Source organism: Drosophila mojavensis, unplaced genomic scaffold (genome assembly GCF_018153725.1).
Source record: "Drosophila mojavensis isolate 15081-1352.22 unplaced genomic scaffold, ASM1815372v1 contig_231, whole genome shotgun sequence".
Lineage (NCBI taxonomy): Eukaryota > Metazoa > Arthropoda > Insecta > Diptera > Drosophilidae > Drosophila > Drosophila mojavensis.
The window spans coordinates 2,373,688-2,397,618 of NW_025318772.1; the positions used below are offsets into that span (position 1 = coordinate 2,373,688).

General features: G+C 44.6%; 5 protein-coding genes across 5 annotated transcripts; 3 read left to right on the top strand and 2 right to left on the bottom strand.

Annotated features, from left to right (window-relative positions):
• Nucleotides 1-811: 811 nt before the first annotated feature.
• Nucleotides 812-2,086, bottom strand: LOC6574711 (glutathione S-transferase 1-1). Its single transcript, XM_002000706.4, has 2 exons — nucleotides 1,983-2,086; nucleotides 812-1,629 (listed from the first exon to the last, which is right to left on the bottom strand). The coding sequence occupies exon 2, from the start codon at nucleotides 1,618-1,620 to the stop codon at nucleotides 994-996; it is 627 nt and encodes a 208-aa protein (XP_002000742.3). The 5' UTR covers nucleotides 1,621-1,629; nucleotides 1,983-2,086; the 3' UTR covers nucleotides 812-993.
• A 2,416-nt stretch (nucleotides 2,087-4,502) lies between these two features.
• LOC6574712 (histone RNA hairpin-binding protein) lies at nucleotides 4,503-5,677 on the bottom strand. Its single transcript, XM_002000707.4, has 2 exons — nucleotides 5,373-5,677; nucleotides 4,503-5,312 (listed from the first exon to the last, which is right to left on the bottom strand). Exons 1-2 carry the CDS (start codon nucleotides 5,526-5,528, stop codon nucleotides 4,710-4,712), a joined length of 759 nt encoding a protein of 252 aa, XP_002000743.1. The 5' UTR covers nucleotides 5,529-5,677; the 3' UTR covers nucleotides 4,503-4,709.
• Nucleotides 5,678-5,770: 93 nt separating this feature from the next.
• Nucleotides 5,771-9,456, top strand: LOC6574713 (26S proteasome non-ATPase regulatory subunit 1). Its single transcript, XM_002000708.4, has 4 exons — nucleotides 5,771-5,880; nucleotides 5,967-6,971; nucleotides 7,039-8,346; nucleotides 8,415-9,456. Exons 2-4 carry the CDS (start codon nucleotides 6,008-6,010, stop codon nucleotides 9,233-9,235), a joined length of 3,093 nt encoding a protein of 1,030 aa, XP_002000744.1. The 5' UTR covers nucleotides 5,771-5,880; nucleotides 5,967-6,007; the 3' UTR covers nucleotides 9,236-9,456.
• Nucleotides 9,457-10,187: 731 nt separating this feature from the next.
• LOC6574714 (probable multidrug resistance-associated protein lethal(2)03659) lies at nucleotides 10,188-17,342 on the top strand. The gene is made up of 7 exons (XM_002000709.4): nucleotides 10,188-10,868; nucleotides 12,510-12,740; nucleotides 12,797-14,794; nucleotides 14,857-15,274; nucleotides 15,342-15,492; nucleotides 15,556-16,504; nucleotides 16,564-17,342. The coding sequence occupies exons 1-7, from the start codon at nucleotides 10,789-10,791 to the stop codon at nucleotides 16,886-16,888; spliced, it is 4,152 nt and encodes a 1,383-aa protein (XP_002000745.1). The 5' UTR covers nucleotides 10,188-10,788; the 3' UTR covers nucleotides 16,889-17,342.
• Nucleotides 17,343-18,111: 769 nt separating this feature from the next.
• LOC6574715 (probable multidrug resistance-associated protein lethal(2)03659) lies at nucleotides 18,112-23,888 on the top strand. Its single transcript, XM_032727916.2, has 6 exons — nucleotides 18,112-18,341; nucleotides 19,290-19,520; nucleotides 19,582-21,495; nucleotides 21,553-22,019; nucleotides 22,093-23,041; nucleotides 23,472-23,888. The coding sequence occupies exons 1-6, from the start codon at nucleotides 18,268-18,270 to the stop codon at nucleotides 23,809-23,811; spliced, it is 3,975 nt and encodes a 1,324-aa protein (XP_032583807.1). The 5' UTR covers nucleotides 18,112-18,267; the 3' UTR covers nucleotides 23,812-23,888.
• Nucleotides 23,889-23,931: the final 43 nt, after the last annotated feature.

The following is a 23,931-nucleotide window of genomic DNA, read 5'->3' on the forward strand; positions in this document are numbered from 1 at the left end:
CATATAGTAAAACATATTTTCTCAAAAAAAACAAAAATATTATATCAAGTATTTAATTTATTTAAGCAGATATTTCTCCAAAAAGAAAAATTATGATTCGACATGAATTCACAGTCCAAACAGTTTGACTGAGTTTAGAGGATAGATCAGATTGAAGAAAAAAAAACCCCGGCTTTAACTTTCATCCGTTGATTTTTCCGCTTGGATAAATAGTAAATTTAAGAGTATTTAATGTACGATACTCAACACAGTTTTTGTTTTCAATTTACATTGTCCACTTTAAATTTATTCTTTATTTTTACTCACTCGTTATCATACGTTTCCTGCCAACTGTACTTTTTGCAACTGAATTGAGATATTGTAAAGCCACCCGCTATTTGAGAGTGCAACAAAAAGAGAACGATATACAAAGAGAATTTGAGCGTGGACAAATATGAAAGCACACTAGGCTTGCACACAATACATTGTAAGTGTGTGTGTGTGTAAGCAAGTGTATAAATTGCAAGCAGGCGAGTCAAATTTAAATAGTCTACCCATAAAAATGATGCATACATATACACATGTCATAGTATGCGACAAACGAAAAGGGAGGAGTGTGTGCGAATTCAATTGCTTGTGTTGCTACATACATATACACACCCATAAATAAATGCATACAAAAACCGCAACATTTGAGTGGGAGCGGACAAAATTACAGCAACAACAAAAACTGGCAACGTCACACTAACGCATCAAAACTAATATAAAGAGAATGTGGAAAGCTCTTAAGCTCACTGAGAGCGCGATGAAGACAAAAAAAAAGCCAAAAAAGTTTGATCTCTTAAATTGTACTCAATAAAAACGAATACTCTTTTATTTTAAGCAAAAATATCGTTCGTACCAGTCTCGCTTGATGCAAAAATTAGCGCGCTACAATTGACGATATCAAATCGTTTTATGAGTTAGTTGTATGCATAAATTATGGATATAATAATACTCGACACGGAATGAAGCTTAATCGAAGAATTTCTTGAACTCCAAGCAACCGGCCCAGTTCTCATCCCAGCCGGGAGTCACCTTCTTGGCGTTCTCGTACCACTTGCTCACGTTCTCGTACTTGCTGATGTCGAATTCGGCCACGTCGAAGGTGGACACGGTGGCCAAAATGGCAATGTCGGCGACGGTGAGTGAGTCGCCAGCGACATAGGTCTGACCCTCCAGGAAGGTGTTCAAGAAATCGAAGGCAGTCTCGATCTTCTTGAATAACTCGGGATCGGCGGGCGCCTTGGCGAATATCTGAGGATAGTAGTAGTTGGCAAAGCTCTGGTACAGGGTGCCCATGTCGAAGTACAGTCTCTGGTTGATCAGGGCGCGCTTCTTGGGGCACTTGGGATAGAGTGAATCGGTCTTGCCGTACTTCTCCACAAGGTAAACCAGAATGGCTCGCGACTCCCACAGTGCAAAGCCATTGTCCACCAGCGTGGGAATCGTGTGCTGGGGATTGATCTTCACGAATTCGGGCTTCAGTTGCTCGCCAGCCTGCAGATTCAGCAGTTTCTTGTTCAGCTCAACGCCAACAGCCTTAGCGACCATGATGACTGAGCGGCAGGGAGCGGAGCCGGGCAAATAGTAGAAGTCCATATTTATTTTCTATAATTAGAAGAGCACAGAGAACAAACGATCATTAGACGCGCTCCATTATTTCAGCAAAAGAAGACAGCAAAAGAACATTCGAATTTCGAATCATAATTAAAAATCGCTTTATATGTGTATGTATGTATATATATATGTACATATGTACATATATAGTACTGTGATGTCATAGTCATAACTTATAGTTATGTATTTCTTTTTTTCTCTTTTAGCTTTTTCCACACAACTCAAGTATTTTTTTGTTGGCTCACACAAACAACTAGACACACACTTTGACATATGAACATATATATATATATATATTATGTACGTAAGTACATAGACATATATGTACATAGGCCACCACTTACTTTTTGATTTATAGAAAATTGCCGGCGAACTGTACAAAGTATCAAGCAACACTGCTGAGCGCTTTAAGAGACAACCGGCTTTTATAGACCCCCAGCGGGAGTCAGTCACCGGCCGGCGGCCGCTATAAAACCGGCGAGCAACTTATCGCTTATAGTTCGCGGCGAGTACAGTGGACCTTCGGTAAATGAACACAATTTGTTCCCGGTTGAAAAATAATACAAATATGTTACATGTTTCAATTTGAGCTGCTATTGAAGGAAAATTACATTGAATGCATAAAAATTTTAAAGAAGTAAAATTGGAATGTAGGCGAAATCTGAAAATGAAAAATAGAAAGAATTTGGAAAAGAAATATTGTTTCCTGTTGGATGGAATCGTACCTAGATTTTTTTTAACCAAAAATTGTCTAGAATTTGTAGAGTATCTGACGCCGCTTTAAAACCTGTTGAAAGTGAGACACAGCAATATCATTGAATATTTTTGTTGCACGTGCAGCCTCTGTTTGATTGGGGTGATGCCTATTAACGTATGATGCCACAGACTCCCATGCTTTAAGCATTTCTTTGATGGCACTAGATGGTTGCTGTTCTTCTATTACCCGGTTGTCTGATAAAGTCTTTTTCCCCACTGATGTTATGTAAGTGCGCTTAGGCATAGTTTTCCGAGTAAGATCCGTTTCGTCACAGTTAAAAATTTGCTGGGGCAAGTAACCTGCCTTAGTGTCTGAACTAGCTGCTTCACCATGTCTCAATGCGATGTGAATACCAGTGCGTTTTTTAAATTTTTCGAACCACCCCTTGCTTGCTTTGAAATCTTGCCCATTTGCTGTTGATGTTCCTGGTGACTCTTCAATTAGATTGGTGAATATCCTTTTAGCCTTCTCACATATTATAGTTGGGGAAAGTGTGTCACCTCGCATTTGCTTTTCGTTAATCCATATCAAAAGCGATCTTTCAACATCATCAAGAATAGGTGATCGTTGCGCAGATACTCTTGATACTCCCTTTGAAGCATTCACCACCTCAAGTTTGTCCTTATTCTTAAGGATGGTAGAGATCGTTGATTTCGATAAGTTGAAAGCACGGCCTAAATCAGTCACACACAAACCACGTTTATGTTTTTCAATGATTTTGTGCTTCATATCAATAGATATTATGGCTCTCTTATTTTTCTCTTTCTCTAATTTTTGTTTAGAAGGCATTTAGGTAAGTTAATTTAAAGTTTTGAAACAAGCGCCAAAAAATGTCGCATTAAATTGCATGCAAAATAGTGCTAAAAAATGATAAAACGGTCAATGGACAGCACTATAAGGAATATTCCAGATTTCCACAATTTCGGTATTTAGCACTGACAGAAATTTGAATACAATAAAGGTTTTCCAATTTGATGTTGGTCCTTTTGCGAAACCTTGTTCACTAAGCGAAAATAAATTTCTTTAAAAAAAAAGACAGTGTTCGTCATGCGAATGTTTGTTATCCGAGGGTCTACTGTATAGTATATGCACGCATACAGCCATGCATACTACACACAGCATGTACACACAGTTGCCATAAAGAGCGCTTGTTGATTTCGCGTGTTTGACGTTGTATACATGCATACAAAACTACTATCAAAAGGCGGAATTTGTAGTAGATATATGTATGTATATCCAAAATATAAGCAACACAAGTAACTTGTACAGCATGCAACAAATACCCTTCACTAGTGATGCCACAGAAAGCGTCAGCTTTCTAATAATCTCATTGCACAGAATTGCGCTTCAAATTTTCGAGAGCAAATAATTTATGCACTCTCATCTGCTCTCTGCTTTCAGCAGAGCAATCTTTTCGGTTCTTTTTGTTTGCGAATTCAGACTCATTGTTGCCTGACTCTCTTCACTACGTGCATGTGAATGTGTGCGTATATGTATATACTTGTTGCTGAAATGCTCTATTATGTATATATGTCTGTTTGTATGTATGTTGTGTACTGTGGGTATCTTTTATTTATATCAACATGCCTATAATACCAACAAATTGAGATTCTAATACGTGCATTCAAACAATTTTGTTTATGGCAATCTGTGTGAATTCTTTCCATCAGCATAACTTTACACCGGTATGAATACATTTCATCACTTACATACATGCATACAAATGTATGTATAAAACGATTCAAGGAGAGTTAAATTTTCTATTCACTTTATTAAAATAAAAATTAAAAAAAAAAAAAACTCAAATAAAGGATTGACCATTTGAGCTTACTGTTGAAATTCGCTACTTTATTAGGGTAGGTCTAACCATTTGCCAGATCTGTCCAAGTGCCCGCCAAACTTCAAATCGAATAACAGAGCTAATATCGAAAATGTGACGTCACAAAAAAACTGTTAATTAGCATTAAAATTAATGGAACTTCTCTTTGCATTTCAGGGTTCTTTCCATGGTAGTTCCCATGATTAGGTCAACCTTTTTACAGTGGGAAGTTCCATGAAATATTTCAATTCGCATTTTCCTAGAAGAAATAAATAGCCTCACGAAAAATTTCAAGATCAAAACGACGCCATTTTATTAAACATTTGAGAATATGTTAACATAACATAACATACGCTGCCCGTAAGCAGTCTTTTAAGGCTAATTTAATACAAACAATATTTGCGATTTTAACTTTTGCCGACTTTGTACCATCGTTTCAATATCCCCCCAATTATCCCTAAGTATACGTTTATTCATAATATAAATATAACAGCTCTAATCTGAGTCAGAATCCGAGTCAGCTTCGCAGGTATTTGAAGCCTTTGCTGCGGGCGGATCATAGACATGCAGCTGCTTGCGCCAGATCTTCACCAATCCATCAAATGCCCGACGGCTGTACTTGCCAAATTTGTTTGGTGTCCTGGGATGGTCGCGAGTGCGATCCTTCTTGGGCACCGTCTCCACATATCTTTCGTAGGCAGCCGTGTTTTTGCCATAGTCGATCTGCTTCTGACGGCGGGACAAAATGGCCGGATCTGCCTCTGTGTACGAGGATGAGGATGATGTTGATGAAGTGTAACTATTATGGCGCACACGCTTCTCCTCCTTGTGGCCCTTGAAGTGATGTGCCTTGGTATGCGGATTAGCTTCGTTAGTTGCGGACGACGCGCTGCTATTTGGACTGTTGGAGCGACTATTCTCAGTGCTGAGTGTGGGCGGCGTTAGGGAGTGTCGGCGCTTAAAGGGCGTCTTTAATTTCTCTTCCTTGATTAGACGCTCAAACTTCTCCTCATTGCTGCCGTCGAGAAACTCCAGAGTCATTTCACGTTTTGATTGAGCAGCTGTGCTCCCGGCACTGCTGTTAAAAGATGACGAGGCCTGAAAGAGATGCTAACTAATTAGCTAACTAGCTGTAGAATATATAAGCATCATATATACCTCATCGCTTTGTCCCAGCTCGGCGCGAACCTCTTGGGCCCAACTGTTCAGCGGCTTCATGTCCATCGAAATGGATGAGCCGGAGGAATTTAAGCTGCCTGCGCTTTTTATTGGTGTGGTTGAATCTACAGACATGTGTTGGTCCTCGAACATCATTTTGTCGCTCTTGTTTTTGATCTTAGTTGTATTTACAATTAAATGCGGTAAATACGTGCTTTAGCGCAGCAAAATAGAGTTTTGTGTTTTGCTCGCTTGTGCTATTTGTTCGCGCGTTTTTGTTGCTGCGATGCTAAATTGACACTAACTTGTATATCGATAGCTATCGATGACAACAGAATATAGGGCTGCCACTCATTGAAAAGAATTTGATTTCCAGCACCGCTCTATGTGTGACTTGCAGCACTCATACACACCAGCCAACATTGTGCAACACTATACCGTTTGGTGATTTAGCGTTTTTTCGGCATAAAAGAAAAGTCTGTGTAACATTAAAAACTGCAATCCATTGGTAAGTACATAAGAAATTACTTGTCTATATTGTAAACAGACAGTTTTTCGATTCAAATTATTCATATGTTATATACACTTTCGTAGAACATATTTATTATTGGGACTAAAAACAACGCAAGCAAAAAATGAGCCTCACATCCGCCGCGGGGATAATATCCCTACTTGATGAACCAATGCCAGATCTTAAGGTGTTTGCCTTGAAGAAACTGGACAACATTGTGGATGAGTTCTGGCCTGAAATTTCCGAGTCGATTGAAAAGATCGAAATGCTGCACGAGGACAGGACCTTCCCGGAGAACAAGCTGGCTGGCATGGTCGCTTCCAAGGTATTCTATCATCTTGGCTCGTTTGAGGATGCGCTCACATATGCGCTGGGCGCTGGCGATCTGTTCGATGTGAATGCCCGCAACGAATACACTGAGACAATCATTGCCAAGTGCATTGATTTCTATATTGCACAACGCATTGATTTCATTGAGAATCCAAAGGAGGCGAAGCCCGTGGATGAGCGCTTGGAGGGCATTGTGAATCGCATGATTCAGCGTTGTCTGGACGACAATCAATACCGTCAGGCTCTCGGCATTGCGCTGGAAACGCGTCGTATGGACATTTTCGAAGTGTCCATCATGAAATCGGATGATGTGCGCGGCATGCTGGCTTATGCCTACAACGTGACCATGTCGCTGCTGCAGAATCGCGGTTTCCGCAATCAGGTGCTGCGCTGCCTGGTCGGACTCTATCGAGACTTGGGCGTGCCAGACTATGTGAACATGTGCCAGTGTCTCATCTTTCTGGAGGATCCGCTAGCTGTTGCTGAAATGCTAGACAAGCTGACTGGCTCTCCGGTGGAGGCCAACAACCTGATGGCTTATCAAATTGCCTTCGATTTGTACGAGTCGGCAACCCAGGAGTTTCTGGGTAATGTACTCCAGGCACTGAGGGACACAGCTCCCATACCCACAGCGTTGCCCAGCACATTCAAGCCCCAAGGCACAACAGCTGCAAATAGTGATAGCACTGGCAAGTCTGATGATGAGAAGGCTAAATCGCAAAGCGACGAGAGCATGGAGACCACTGATGATAAGGAAGGTAAGTATTCAGGCCAGACATGCAATCGTTTCCCATTTATTTGTAAAAACCTTTTCTTTTTCCTTAGGCGATGGCAAGATCGAACGCACCATCGACTCGCTGAACGACATGGAGAAGCTGCATCAGAAGAACATTGAGAAGCTCATTTCCATCCTCTCCGGCGAAGTATCTATTGATTTGCAGCTACAGTTTCTCATCCGCAGCAATCACGCCGATCTGCAGATATTGCGTGGCACCAAGGAGGCGGTGCGCGTCTCGATTTGCCACACAGCGACTGTCATTGCCAATGCTTTCATGCACAGCGGCACCACGTCCGATCAGTTCCTGCGCGACAATCTGGATTGGCTGGCACGTGCCACAAATTGGGCCAAGCTAACCGCAACCGCCTCGTTGGGTGTCATTCATCGCGGACACGAGAAGGATTCACTGGCACTGATGCAAAGCTATTTGCCTAAGGAGGCGGGTCCCAGCTCTGGCTACTCCGAGGGTGGCGCCTTATATGCCCTGGGTCTGATACACGCCAATCACGGCGCCAACATTATCGACTACTTGCTGCAGCAGCTGAAGGATGCCCAGAACGAGAATGTGCGCCATGGTGGCTGCCTTGGCTTAGGTCTGGCCGGCATGGGCACCCATCGCCAGGATCTGTACGAGCAGCTGAAATTCAATTTGTATCAGGACGATGCTGTAACCGGCGAGGCAGCTGGCATTGCAATGGGCATGGTTATGCTGGGCTCCAAAAATGCTCAGGCCATTGAGGATATGGTGTCCTATGCCCAGGAGACACAGCACGAAAAGATTCTGCGCGGCCTAGCCGTAGGCATCTCATTGACCATGTTTGCACGCCTTGAAGAGGCAGATGCCCTTGTCACCAGCCTCTCCACCGACAAGGATCCCGTCTTACGTCGCTCGGGAATGTACACCCTGGCCATGGCTTACAATGGCACGGGTAGCAACAAGGCCATCCGCAAGCTGCTCCACGTGGCCGTTTCTGATGTCAACGATGATGTGCGTCGCGCTGCTGTCACAGCAATTGGTTTCATCTTGTTCCGCACGCCGGAGCAGTGCCCGTCGGTGGTTAGTTTGTTGGCCGAATCATACAATCCGCATGTGCGTTATGGTGCCGCCATGGCACTGGGAATAGCTTGCGCTGGCACTGGACTGCGCGAGGCAATCGCCTTGTTGGAGCCCATGGTTAAATTCGATCCTGTGAACTTTGTCCGTCAGGGTGCGCTCATTGCCTCCTCTATGATCCTCATACAACACACAGACTTAAGCTGCCCCAAGAGCACCTTCTTCCGCCAGCTGTACGCTGAGGTCATCAGCAACAAGCACGAGGATGTTATGGCTAAATATGGTGCCATCCTAGCACAAGGTGAGTGAGGGTCATATATATACAATCTGTTGCATTTTTAAAGTACTGCTTTTTATCTCTGCTTGCAGGTATCATTGATGCTGGCGGTCGCAACGCCACGCTCTCGCTTCAATCTCGCACAGGACATACTAATCTGCAGGCTGTGGTCGGCATGCTGGCTTTCACCCAGTACTGGTACTGGTTCCCACTGGCGCACACCCTGTCCCTTGCCTTTACACCCACCTGTGTGATTGGCCTGAATTCAGATCTGAAGATGCCCAAGATGGAGTACAAATCGGCGGCGAAGCCATCGCTGTACGCCTACCCGGCTCCGTTGGAGGAGAAGAAGAGCGAGGAGCGCGAGAAGGTAGCCACAGCTGTCCTTTCGATTGCAGCACGACAGAAGCGCCGTGAAAATGCCGACAAGAAGGAGGATGAGAAAATGGATGTTGATGAGGATAGCAAGGAAAGCGCAGCTGCAGGCAGCAAAAAGGAAGATGAGAAATCGGAAACTGCAGTGAAGTCCGAAGACAAACCGGCAGAAGAGACCAAGCCCAAAAAGAAGGATGACAAAGAGAAGAAGATTGATGAAAAGGATAAGGAAGCGAGCACTAGCGCGTCTGCTGACAAAGAAAAGGACAAGAAGGAGAAGAAGGAGCCCGAGCCCAATTTCGAAATTTTGCAGAACCCGGCACGTGCCCTGCGTCAACAACTGAAAGTCTTGAGTTTAGTCGATGGCCAGAGCTACGAGCCCATGAAAGATATTACCATCGGCGGCATCATTGTATTCAGGCACACGGGCAAGGCCGAAGAGCAGGAACTGGTCGAACCGGTCGCCGCCTTTGGTCCAATGAACGATGATGAGAAGGAGCCCGAGCCACCAGAGCCATTCGAATACATTGAAGATTAAATGGGCATGTTGTTTGTCATCATCTAAGTAAAACATGTTTTGGTTTTTGAATATTGCATACAAATGTATTTTTCACCAAATTTACTAAAAACAAAACAAAATGCAAAAAAAAAAAAAAAAAAGAAAATAATAATAAATAAATTACACAGAGAATTAAAGCTAATCTACAATTACTCATAATAAATGTTCATCGCGTATGATGTAAAAAATTGTTTACTACACTCATTCATTAAGAACGTTATCTCGCTTTTTTGTGAACTAAAAACATTTCTTTTGTTGTGAAATGAGAAAACCCTTATCAGAATTATCTCAAACATCTCTGTTTTCAGCTGCCGATTCTACACGTTTGAATATTTGTTTGTTTATTGATATAAACGAGCTTTTTTAAATTGTATGCCAAACCATTTCACAATGCCTGGAAATTGCTGGCGCTCAAATTTTTAAATTGTCGTTGACAAACAAATACGTTTCTCTCGCTCTATCTACAGTTCGAAGACCGTTTCATTCCGTCATACACACACATAGAGTATATAAACATGTTTGACCGTGGTTGGTATGCGTGAGAGAGCGAGAGAAACCGATTTGAGCAAACTAAACTGCTGTGTATTAACGTCGGAGCTAATTTACCCTTTCTTAAGTATTAAATATATAAATATTTTGATTTATGTGTCAACTTATATATACTCTATATTTAACTTCATTCCACTCATAGAATGCTCGGAAAGTAACCTGTTTCGGGCACATTTATACGAATGGGAACTGTTACCTGTAGCTCAAGGTTTGTCGTGCGTTACAAATGTAACGAGAAACCATTTATACTCTCAGCATTGGCAATACCGTACGACTCAGGCAGCTGATTACACCAACACACTCACGCACTCGCATATTGTTGCTCTTTTTTTCTCTTTCGCTCTTCCTGGCTGAGGTTTATTTCAAAGTTTTCTTGCTCTATCGTTTGCGTCAGTCCCACCATTGCCATTTCAGAAGTCGGACCGAGAAGACGTGCATCGGTCCATTGCAATTACATATTGTTTGGCTTCGCGTAATTATTGTAAATTCTAATCAATTACAGAGGGCAACAAATAATAAATTTAAAGTGTGATATTTGTGCGGTAAAAGCCAAAACGAACGATTGCGTATGAAACAGTTGTGTTTGCATTTGCTTCTGCGTTTGCTTTGTTTGTTGCTAGGTCAATCACAGCAGCAAACGGCTAATTTTATATGAGAAGCGGACACACAAGAATTGCGGCTGGCCTCGACCCTAGACAGTTTACAGTGGCTATGTTGTTGTTGCCGGCATAATTTTGTACATACTTAAACATATGCATTACTGTTAAAAACACATACATACTTACATATGTGCATATCGTCAATATACATACATACATACATATTGCTGTGACAGTGAGCGTGCATAAAATTTTAATAAAGCAGCCGCATACAAAGAGCAGCCAACGATAGCTCGATTTGCGTTTTACTTGTAATTGAGTGGCGTAACGGTGAACGCAAAAGTGATAAATTGTGCCTAAAATTAATAGAAAGCCACCCATATTATGAACCGCACCAGAAGGAAGGTTGTACGTCCAAAAAATCTTTACTCAAGTGCAAATGTATTTTCACGATGGACCTTTTGGTAAGTTACAAGTAGTTGTTCTTCCCCCTTCGCACTGTCCACAACACACAGACAAACATGCTAGTCATTAACGGTAAATTATGCATGCATACATACATAAATGTATGGAAATTGTGCAGTGTTCGCTGACTGTGGCTTCTCAGCTCAATAGCACGTGTTAGAATCTTCAATTGTCGCTGCAGATGTACATATGTATGTATGTTTGTACATGCATACATGCATTGTATGTCCATATGTATGTACGTTTTTATTCTAATGAACTGTTCTTTGCGACATAGAGCATCGAGACAAACACAAACTCCCAAGACCCCGATGCTGGATAAATTGTGAAATATGCACAAATGTATAGAAAGTTTATACATAGACATACATATGTATATATGTATGTATGTATGCATATGTAGATTTTTACTATGTAAACTATACATGTAGTATTTTGTATTTTGTATGTGCATATGTACATACATATGTGTTTTTATATTTCTTACTAATATGTAGTGTTTTTAATCTAGCCATAAAATGTAGCTTTTAAAACCGTTGCTGAAAGTTCTAATATGGCAGCTAATAAATAAAAATGCTCAAAAACTGTCAGAACGTAACGTAAAAAATATAAATAAATGGGCAACACTATTAATAAATAAGCATACAGTTATAATTACAAAATATATGTATGTGTATGTTCATATTTATAGTTTGCTTTAGATGTAATTTTTTTATTTTTAATGCTGTTTATTTATATTTTGTTTGTAGAGGTTATTCACCGTCCGATTATTGCTCTTTGACATTCGCCAGTTTTTTTGATGTAATGTAAATGACTATGAGCTGATAAGAGCATATATAAATTTAGAATAATATACATATACATATGTATATCGAATATATAACACAAATTCACACATCTATACATGCATGTACATACATACATATACATATGTATAATTGAACAGCTCACAGTTGCGCATATGTTCATTTTGATTAGAATTACATTGGGACATTTTTATTAGAAAAGCATTGAATAAATATTATTGGCAAATCGAGTTAGATTATAATATGAAATACAATGAATGTGCAGCGATTGCCAGGCGATCAATCTTTTACTTTCCATATTCACTTATCATATTTGTTTACTATTGATCTTTATCGCTTCCGACTTTAGTATGCTTACTACTGCACTGCATGTAGTATGAGCCTGCCTTATCTTATGAGCAGTAAAAAAGTAATAATCTTATTTCAATATTTAATATAATTTAATGTGTACACAACACAATGTTTGGCTGTAGGATATTCATAAGTTGAAATGCAAAATAAAATATAATGTCTACTATCTTATCGGTATAGTCACACAGATCACATGGGACGTTAGCAACCCCTTGGAACTGAAAAACTTAGTTAATTATACACTTAATGGATGTAAGGCCTTCAAAATGCGAACAACAATCATTAATGAAACCCTAAAAAAAACTTAACACAAATGTAATTAGTAATTAGAGTATATTTTTTTCTTATCAAAGTACAGTGGGTGCTCGATATTGGCAACTGAGTACAAACGTAGATAGGCATATTTAGAACATTGATTTGGTACTTGTAGTACATAAAAACATTTATCTTTACAATCTCATGCTATAGATTTTGCGATTTCAGGTGGATGCGCGATTTGTTCAAACGGGGTCTGGAAGGTCCACTCACAGACGAGGAGCTGTACCAACATAGAAAGACGCTGGACAGTGAACGCGTGACGAGCACGTTTACTGAATTGTGGGAAGATGAGAAGAAGCGCAACAATCCGAGCGTCGTACGCATGATATTTCGTGCATATGGCGCCATATTCGTGCCCTTGGGATTGCTCTTTTCCATTCTGGAAACATGTTGCAAGTAAGTACAGTAATTACTGTTGTTGAAATGAGCTAATCCTTGATTATAATTCACAGATCCCTAATGCCTTTATTTCTGGGCGGTTTGGTGGGTTATTTCGCCACGGATCAGACAACGATAACCGAGGCAATGGCCTATTACTTTGCGTTCGGCATTGTGATCTGCATGCTGCTGCCCGTGCTGACATTCCACCCGTTCATCTTTTACATATTCCAAGTGGGCACCAAGCTGCGACTGGCACTGTCCGGCCTCATTTACCGCAAGTGCCTGGAGGTGTCCAAGAGCAACAGAAATGATGGCCTACGCGCACGTGCCATTAATATATTGTCCAACGATCTGGGGCGCTTCGATGTGGCCCTCTGCTTTCTGCATGACACATGGAAAGGGCCAATGGAATCGTTACTCATTGGCTATCTTATGTACCGCGAGATCGGCATTTCGGCTGTCATTGGCGTTTCCTTTATGCTCAGTTTTATACCGCTCCAAGCGTGGGCTGCCAAAAAGGCAGCCAGCTTTCGTCAGATGACTGCGGAGCGTACAGACTTACGTGTGAGGCTAATGAACGAGATTATACAGGGCATACAGGTGATCAAGATGTATGCCTGGGAGAAGTCCTTTGCGCGCGTCATTGCCGAGGTGCGTCTGAAGGAAGTGAACGCCATTCGAGGAACTGCCTACATTCATGCGGCTCTCAGCTGCACCTCGATGATCTCTCCACTGTCTGTGTTCCTCGCCCTCTGCTCGTATGTTTACCTGGGCGATGCACTCACTGCCAAGAAGGTCTACATGTTATCCTCGTACTTCAACATGCTCAACGATTCCATGGTGCACTTTTGGCCTCTATCTATCACGTTCATAGCGGAGGCACTGGTCTCGGCGCAACGCTGCAAGGAATTTCTGCTGGATGGCGACAAGGCCGAGGTGCCAATCAAACTGGAGTCGGATGCTAAGGCGCCCAAGAACAAGCGCAAGGTAACCCGAGAGGACAAACTGAAGAATGTCGAGGTAAATGGCACGCTGCTGATCAACGGTGAGCCGACGACACAGACGCAACACAGTCGGCTGCGCGACTATAGCCCGGATGCGCCACAGAAGTGCGTGGTCTTGAAGAACGTTTCCGCTTCGTGGGATTCAAGTGATGGTCATGCCAACTGCGCCATCGATAACTTCAGTACGGACATTCAGGATCAGTCGTTGACTGCTGTGGTTGGCCCAGTTGGTGCTGGCAAGTCCAGTCTCCTTCATGTGCTGCTCGGCGAGGTGGGCATTGATCAAGGCGAGGCATCGGTGCATGGCAAGATCTCATATGCCGCACAGGAGCCGTGGGTCTTTGAGGGCACCATACGCGATAATATCGTCTTTGTTGAGGACTACAATGAGCGGCGCTACAAGAAGGTGATCAAGGCGTGTGCCTTGGAACGTGATCTGGAGCTAATGCCAAAGGGTGATCTAACTGTGGTGGGCGAGCGCGGAGTCAGTCTCAGTGGCGGTCAGAAGGCGCGCGTGAGTCTAGCCCGGGCTGTCTACCGCAAGGCAGATATCTACCTGCTGGACGATCCGCTGTCTGCCGTCGACACGCACGTCGGCAAGCACATCTTTGACAGGTGCATACGTGACTTTCTGTCCAACAAGATACGCATACTGGTCACACATCAGCTGCAGTATTTGTTCGACGTGGAGCACCTGCTGCTGATGTCCTCCGGCAAGGTTGTGGCACAGGGCAGCTATCAGGAGCTGCAGCGCTCGCGCCAATTTCAGTTCCTGGAGCAGGCACGCGCGCACGATGAGAGCGGCATCGACACGGACAGCGTTCATAGTCACATGTCGCGCAGTGATTCCGAGAAGAGCATGGATCAGCATAATACGTTGCTGCGGCCCGATGAAACCGTGGAGGAGATCAACCAGGAGCAGCAGTGTGTGGGCGCGGTGAAGTTCAGCGTATACGCTTCCTACTTCAAGGCACTTGAGAGCACATTTTTCTTCAGCTTGATTGTGGTGCTCTTCGTTTGCTCGAGGATCATGCTCACGGGTGTGGACTACTTCCTCTCCCGCTGGTGAGTTTGAGGAGTGCTAAAAAGAGGGCATTATTCACTAATCACATATTCCTTTCGTATAGGGTAATTTGGGAGGAAAAGATTGTATTAAACGGCAGCTCCCTTACTGTGCCAGCAGCTGTCAATGCCACGCTGGATGTGACCACAGAGGTGTCTGTTAATGATACAGTGCTCAGTGCCTTGCCGACAGCAAATGTAGCAAATGCGGACATTGAGAGTGACATTCGTCAGGAGCTTGTCGTATTCTATGCCGTGATTCTGTTCGCCACGTTAATTGTTTACCTGATGCGCACCTTTGGCTACTTTAGGATGTGTCTGCGCATTTCTCTGCGCCTGCACGATCGCCTCTTCCGTGGAATCACACGCGCCACCATGTACTTTTTTAATACGAACTCCTCTGGCCGCATTTTGAATCGCTTCTCCAAGGACATACGCACAGTGGACACTGATCTGCCGCACACGCTGCTGGATTGCCTGGCTGTAATTATTTGTTTATTATCAAATACGTTATTTATTGATAAACTGACAAGCCTTTCAATACTTGCAGTTTGCCATTGATGTCTCCGGCGTACTGGTCATTGTAGCCATTGCAAATTATTGGCTGCTGGTGCCCGCGGCTGTGATTGTCGTCCTTCTCGGCTGCATACGTTACCTTTATGTGAACACGAGTCGCAGCATCAAGCGACTGGAGGGCATATGTAAGTCCACAAATTTTCTTTAGTCTGGCTAATGTGAAACATAAAACTTTATTTCTTTTGCAGCTCGCAGTCCCATCTACTCGCTGACAAATCAAACGTTTCAAGGTCTAACCACAGTACGTGCTCTGCAGGCACAGAGCGCGTTGGAGAGTGAGTTTCACGAGTATCAGAATGCCAATACCTCCGCCTGGTTTCTCTTCCTCTCGTGCACACGCGCATTTGCGTTGTGGTCGGACCTGTTGTGCATTGGCTATATCACAGCCGTCACCTTTAGTTTTCTGCTGCTGCGCAACGAGTTTAACAGCGGCGACGTCGGATTGGCGATATTGCACAGCACCACTATGACTGGCATGTGTCAGTGGGGAATGCGGCAAACTGCACAGCTGGAGAATGAGATGACCAGCGTGGAACGTGTGCTGGAATATACGGAACAGCCATCGGAGCCGCCACTGGAGACGGCTGAGAAATTCAAGCCGAAAACCGAATGGCCTAGCAAAGGACGCATTGAGTTCATTAACTTTAAGCTGCGGTATGCACCAAAGGAGGAGCCTGTGCTGCGGGATCTGAACTTTACCATTGAGTCGCGAGAGAAGATTGGTATTGTGGGACGCACCGGTGCTGGCAAATCCTCCATTATACAGTCAATATTCCGCTTGGCCTGCAATGAGGGCATGATTCGCATAGATGATGTCGATATTGAGCATATGGGCTTGCATGATTTGCGCAGTCGTATCTCCATAATACCACAGGATCCTGTGCTATTCTCTGGAACACTGCGCTACAATCTGGATCCGATGAATGAACGAACAGATGAAGAGATGTGGAAGGCACTGGGCGATGTAGAGCTGCGTTCCTATGTATCCACGCTCATTGGTGGTCTCAATTGTCGCATGTACGACGGTGGCTCCAATTTCAGCGTGGGTCAGCGGCAGCTTGTGTGCCTGGCGCGGGCCATACTGCGTAACAACCGGATACTGATATTGGATGAGGCTACGGCCAATGTGGATCCAGAGTATGTGTTGAGTTGGATTCTTTTTCTGTCCATTGTTGTAATTATGTTTTATTTTGCAGAACCGACAAGCTGATTCAGCAAACGATCCGCTCCAAGTTTGCCAACTGTACAGTACTGACCATTGCCCATCGACTGCACACAGTTATGGACTCGGACCGTGTCCTGGTCATGGATGCAGGCGAGGTGCGAGAGCTGGGCCATGCCTATGAGTTGCTGCAACGGCCCGACGGCTATTTGCGTCAGCTGGTGAACAATACGGGTACATCGATGGCGAATGCGCTAATGCAGGCGGCGGAAGAGAGCTATAGCAAACGGCTATTGGATGGACGAATATCTGCCGATGATCTGAATATCACGGCAGCGATGCACGAGCACAACGATTAGCGCAGTAATAACTCACAAAGCAACAAAAGCACGAAACTTATTTAAGATGTATAGCATTGGGAACTGAAAGTATTATGAGCGTACATCAAAATGTTGTACTTAACTTTAATTTATGTTTTCTCTTTGTAATTGTACATAAATGTATGTATGTAAGCGTGATTATATTGTTAACTTGTTACTTAAATTTCGAATGGCGAATTTATGAATGCAATACTTTCGTTAGATATGTCTAATGTATACCTCCGCTATGTCTTCAGAAATCTATAAAGCTCGAAAGCAATTCGCACAAATCAAAATGCAACTTAAATCAAACTATATCTACTGCTATTTTTTTTATACATCTACTGTATACACCTAATATAGATACTATATAGTCTAAACTAATGACATTGTACTTATGTAGGTATATATGTAAACAATAAAGTGCCTGAGAATGATAACACCGAACAATAAATTAAAATTCTATGCCTTAACTGCTATTAGCTAATATTTATATTAGTCATAAAACGGTCAATATATATCGCGGATCTGAAGCGAGCCGATAAAAAAAAAAAAACTATATCAAAAAAATTCTTTTTATTAAGTGGGAAGGGCTTTAATCAAAATGGTCAATACTTAAAAAGTGTAGTAAAATATGTTGGGAATATCTTGTTAAAGTGGACAGCTAAAATTCAAGTGTTCGACTGATAGATACCCTATAGACAGAGATCATGGTTTGTGAGTATTATGTGTGATAGTTGACTAATTGATAAAAAAAAAAATGATGGAACTTGTTCATATAAAGTTTTAATATGGAGAACTCTGCAAAGATAAATACTTTTCATTTAGATACGCTCTATGTTTAGCTATATGGATCTGTATTAAATATGATTTTCCTTCCATTTTTCACACAGTTCTACGTGTGCATAAACACAACTTTAGAAATTTAAACCATGTACAGGGTATTTAGAATATATGTATATTACTCATAGCTAGGTCTATTGAGCTAACTGTTAACCTAAACTATGGCACTTTGGCCATGTTTTCGTAACGCGCGTCGCTGTGGTTGCGACTGCAGTGCGGCTGATGGTTTGCTGTCAGGCGGCATTAAGATAAAACTGCCACCAAGTGGTGCGATAGAGCAGCTCGGATCATTGATTTATACCGATGATTCGCGAACATAGCAAAACATTCCGTTAAAAATCAAATGCCTTTCACACACGCCCTATCAGTTACGAGTGAATCGGCAGAGGCGACGGCCACACGCGCGAATTGCTTTAAAGGATCTGTGCGCTCTTTAATGTATAGAAATATACTCGTGTGATATAAGAAATATACATATGTATATATTATATATATGCATAGATAGATAGTGATTTAGGTGAACTTTCGGCCACACAATGTGCGCGACTAAGGAGCCACGCAAACCAAATCCAGTGCTGAAGGCCAATTTTCTATCCAAGTGGTTTTTTATGTGAGTGCGCGATCTATAAATCTCTGTCGAATTGCCATGAACAAATTTTTATTTAATCATAAATATTCAGTGATTTGTCAGCCATTGCAAGATAATATTACGTATACGCGCAGTGCTTCAAATTTCGTAATGAAGCAAATGCTGGCAACTTTTACAGAATCAAATCATTTTAGGCGCGATCAACTCCTGCTGCCTGCCGTCTGCTACTGCCTGTCAAGTTGATAAGATAAAGATTGAAGTAAAGCAAATCGCTTACAGATTTATGACAGTGTCGTAACGCTTGCCTGTCAATTTGTATGCAGAACGTGCCGCAGTTTCTACGAAAATATTCGACACCATCATCGTAAAGGCCACGCCTTCGTCTTGCTGATAACAAGGCATATATATAGTCGTCTTTAAGGAATATGAATTCCCATTTTAGAATATTGCCTGGCTCCATTAAGCCATATTCAAAAATTCCAGACAATTTAAAGTCTGACGGCACCAACAATGTCATCAGACTTGTTGTATGCCATATAAAGATAATGTTAACTAAAAATATATTTATATATCCCTTTTTTATTTTGCGACAACTCCCTGGCTTTCCTAAAATAGACGTCCGTCCATCATAATTTGGTTAGCTTCAAGCATTCACCACATTTGGTATGACACTGCATATATTCGAATATTTCTTTCTTTCATTCTCTTTCTCTATAAATATACCCATGGAATGCGTATTTAATTATTTATTATACTTGCCTAATCTAATAGACATAGCAGCTATAGTTCATCATAAATACTCGTATATCTTATCTGCCATCTCAAACGAAGTTTCTGTTCATTCAAGAATGCATTCTCAAAAACAGAGGCATTAACGGATTATAGGGTATTTTCCAGTCGCTCGGGACATAGCAGACAGGTCAACTCCATCTTTATCTGATATCACAAACTGCATTTTGTTTTTGTCAGCTGGTCACGTGAGATTCTGCGCAAGGGCCATGGCAAGTCGATAGATCCCAAGGACTTATATGCGCACATTCCCAGCCTGGACAGCGCGGAGGTGTCGCACTCTCTGCTGGGCTACTGGGAACGCGAGCTAAAGCGCTCGCAGCCGAATGTGCTACACATGATCTTCAAGGCGTACGGCACCAGCTTTGTGCCCATCTGCATTCTCTACTCTCTGTTGGAGATATCCTTGCAGTAAGTGAAAGCTTAATGGGATATACATATGTAGCCGATCTTCATATTTATTCTCGTTTAGCACCATGCAACCTCTGCTGCTGGGCAAGTTCGTATCCTTCTTCTCGGAGAGCAATACCAACGAGTCCATGGAGGCAGCCTACTTGTACGCAACGGGCGTGGTCCTCTGCTCGCTCATCAAAGCTCTGTGCTATCATCCATTCATGTTCTATCTGTTCGAGCTGGGCGCTCGCATACGCCTGGCCTGCGCCGGGCTCGTCTACCGGAAGTGTCTGCGCGTCTCCGTGGCGGCCGATAACAGCGGCATGAGCGGCTACGCGATTGCCATCATGGCCACCGACCTGCCCCAGTTCAATGAGACGTTCTACTACTTTCACGAGTTGTGGAAGGGCCCATTGGAGGGGCTGATCTTTGGCTACATCATCTACCAGGTGATTGACTGGCCCGCCTTGGTGGGCATCGCCACCATCATACTCTTCATCCCGCTGCAGGTGTGGGCGGCTAAGGCGACGGCGCGCTTCAAGCGCCTTTCGGCGGAATACGGAGACGAGCGCGTCAAGCTAATGAACGAGATCATTTCGGCGATGCAGGTGATCAAAATGTACGCCTGGGAGAAGTCCTTTGGCAAGCTCATAGCGCGCGTGCGCAAAAAAGAGATAGGCGCCATCCGTGGCTCCATGTACGTCTATGCGGCGCTGCAGTGCACCGACATGATCTCGAAGCTCTCGCTCTTTCTGTGCCTGGTCGCTTATGTCTTTACTGGCGACGTGGTCACCGCCCAGAAGGTGTTCATAGTGTCCAGCTATTATGACCATCTCAACCAGTCGCTGCTGCATCTGTGGCCCATGGCCATTAACTCCTGGGCGGAGACGCACGTGGTTGCCCGTCGACTATTGGACTTTCTGCTGCAGCAGGAGGATCCCGCCGACGGGGGCGTAGCGAACTTCAACGATGTCGACGACGACCTGCAGCACGGCAACTACTTCGGACGCATGCACAATCCGCGAGCCATGCGCAAGAGCGTCACACTGCATGAGCTGACGGCCAGTTGGGATCAGCCCGGGCAGGAGAAGCGCCAGCGGCACATCGAGAACATTAGCTTTCAGGTGGAGGAGCAGCAGTTCGTTGGCATTGTGGGCACCGTCGGCTCCGGCAAGAGCACGTTGCTGGCCGCTCTGCTGGGCGAGTTGGACATCATCAGCGGCAGCGTGGAGCTGAATGGAGTCATCAGCTATGCGCCGCAGGAGCCTTGGCTGAATCGTTGCACTCTGCGCGAGAACATCATCTTCATGGAGCCGTACGACGATCAGCGGTACAAGGATGTGCTGCGGGTCTGCCTGCTGGACAAGGACATTGATCAGCTGCCGCATGGCGACGCCACCATCGTGGGTGAGTCCGGCGCCAGTCTGAGTGGCGGCCAGAAGGCCAGAGTTAGCCTGGCCCGAGCTGTTTACCGCAAAGCGGATATCTATCTGCTGGACGATCCGCTCTCTGCCGTGGACACGCATGTCGGACGGCTGCTCCTGCAGCGTTGCCTAAACGAGTTCCTCAGCGACAAAATACGGATTCTGGTTACGCATTGTGTGTCCCTGTTGCGCAATGCCGATCACATGGTGCTCATGGAGAGCGGACGCGCCACCATTCAGGGCCGCTACGAGTCACTCAAGAAGCTCATACACTTTCGCATGTCCGTGGCCAATGAAAGCGAGGTGGCCAGACTGCGCGCCGTTCGGGCCGATAGCATCTTTGAGGAGGTGCCGCCACACGAGCAGCGCACCCAGCAGCAGCTCCAGCTGCAGCTGGACGAGCACGAGCAGCGCCACAAGGAGCAGCAGCACCAGGGCTCCGTCAAGCTCAGCTCCTACAAGCAATATTATGCCGTGTTGGGCCTCCCCTTTGTGGTCTGCCTCATATTCTTCCTCTTTCTGCTGGCGCGCGGCTTTGAGGCCACCATGGACATCTCTCTGTCCAAGTGGTATGTATTAACTACAATTTGCAAGGCAAGTTGAATTGTTACCTACCCATTTCACAGGGCCACCTGGGAGGAAACCCAGCCGGACGAAACGGAGCCAGAGATCGAACGCCGCGAGATTCGCATGCGCATGGTCATCCTCTATGCCGTGCTCATTGTGAGCACCCTGATTCTGTATATGGTGCGCACCTTTGGCTTCTTCATGATGTCCCTGCGCATTTCCCTGCGCCTTCACAACTCCCTCTTCAACGGCATCATACGCGCCAGCATGCAGTTCTTCACGCTGGCCACCTCGGGCCGCATACTCAATCGCTTCTCCAGCGACATTCTGTCCATTGACATCACCCTGCCGCAGGCCATGATGGACTCGTGGGAGTTCTTCGTCAATGGCCTGGCCGTGATTGTCGTCGCTAGCAGTGCCAACTATTGGCTCTTGATTCCAGCGCTTATCATGATCAGCCTGCTCTACCTTGCCCGCCGTCTCTACATAGGCGCCAGCAGAAGCCTCAAGCGCATCGAGATTATTTGTGAGTGGAATATACATTGATATCAAATCTATTCTCTCTCTCTCTCTCTCTGACTGATTCTCCTCAATCCCAGCTCGCAGCCCCATCTACTCCTACACGAATACCACCTTCAAAGGCCTCACCGCAATCCGCGCCTTAAGCGCCACCAAGCGACTGGAGAGCGGCTTCCACAACTATCAAAATGAACACACCTCGGCTGTCTATCTGCATGCGAGCATCAATAGGGCCTTTGCCTTCTGGACAGATCTCATCTGTGTGGTGTACATTCTGGTGGTTACGTTCAGCTTCCTGGTGATCAATCGTAGCTTCTACAGCGGCGATGTGGGCCTGGCCATAACGCAATCCATGACCTTGGGCATCATTTGCCAGTGGGGCATGCGGCAGACCGTCGAGCTGGAGAACCAGATGACCAGCGTAGAGCGGGTCCTGGAATACGTGCAGATACCACCAGAGCCCTCCTATGAGACTGAGGCAGCCGTCAATCTGCCCGCGAATTGGCCAAGTGCGGGCCAGCTGCATTTTAAAGATCTGCGATTGCGCTACGGTGAACACGGACACTATGTGCTGAAGGGACTCAGCTTCACCATACATCCCAAGGAAAAGGTGGGCATTGTGGGTCGCACAGGCGCTGGCAAATCCTCCGTGGTCCAGGCGATCTTTCGCCTGGCGCTCAACGAGGGCCTCATCGAGATCGATGGCTATGATATTGCCAAGCTGGGTCTGCAGGATTTGCGCAGCCGCATCTCGATTATACCACAGGATCCGGTTCTCTTTTCGGGCACGTTGCGCTACAATCTGGATCCGTTTGAGCACCAGCCGGATGAGGAACTGTGGCAAGCGCTAGACGCCGTCAAGCTAAAGACATTCGTTTCGGCCCTGAACGGCGGCCTCAGCTACAGACTGCACGACGGAGGCGCCAACTTCAGCATGGGCCAGCGCCAGCTAATCTGCCTGGCCCGTGCCATACTGCGGCACAGCACAATACTCATCATGGACGAGGCAACGGCCAACGTGGATCCGATGTAAGTGTGAACCCCAATATGATTCATAGCCGAAATATTAATCACTTATGTAGCTCATGAGCTCATCAACTACAAGTACCTATTATCCATCATGACGATTTGACAATTTCCGTCCGTAAAGTACAAAACCTAGACACAGATGTGCCATAGATATTTGGAAGTCTCTTATGTCATACGCGGAACAAGCGTATCATGACTTTTCCATATCTAATCCAGTTCCCTGATTATCACTAAAAACCGATTATCAGACTGAGCATAACTGAAAGACAATAGAATTAGTCATATCATGGGTGAACGTACTTCTTTCGCATAGATATTCCGGTATTCCTTCAAATGAGAACCTGGAATGCATGTTACAGGGTATCTCATAGTCATATACCGACAAAATCATTTAAACTACATTATAAATTCATCCCAATGCCATTTGCAGCACGGATCAGCTCATCCAGGAGGCCATACACACAAAGTTCGCCAACTGCACGGTGCTGACCATTGCGCACCGCTTGCATACGGTCATGGACTCGGATCGTGTGCTGGTCATGGATCGCGGTCGGGTCGTGGAGCTGGGTCATCCGCATGAGCTGCTGCAGCAGCACAATGGGTATCTCTACCGGTTCGTAGAGAAAACGGGCGCCGGTAGTGCCAAGCACCTGCGTTACGTAGCGGAGCAGAGCTATTACAAGCGCGTGATCAGCAAACGTCAGCCGGCCGATCAGCCGAATCTGGAGCCGGAGGGCAGGCTGAGCGTATTCCGGGGCACCACACTATAAAAGACTGTAGTTTATGTTTTGTTTTGTAAGTTATGGTAATATAGTTTTTATTATAGTGAACTGATCTTTAAATATAAATCTATATAATTTTGTATATATATATATATATATGTATGTATA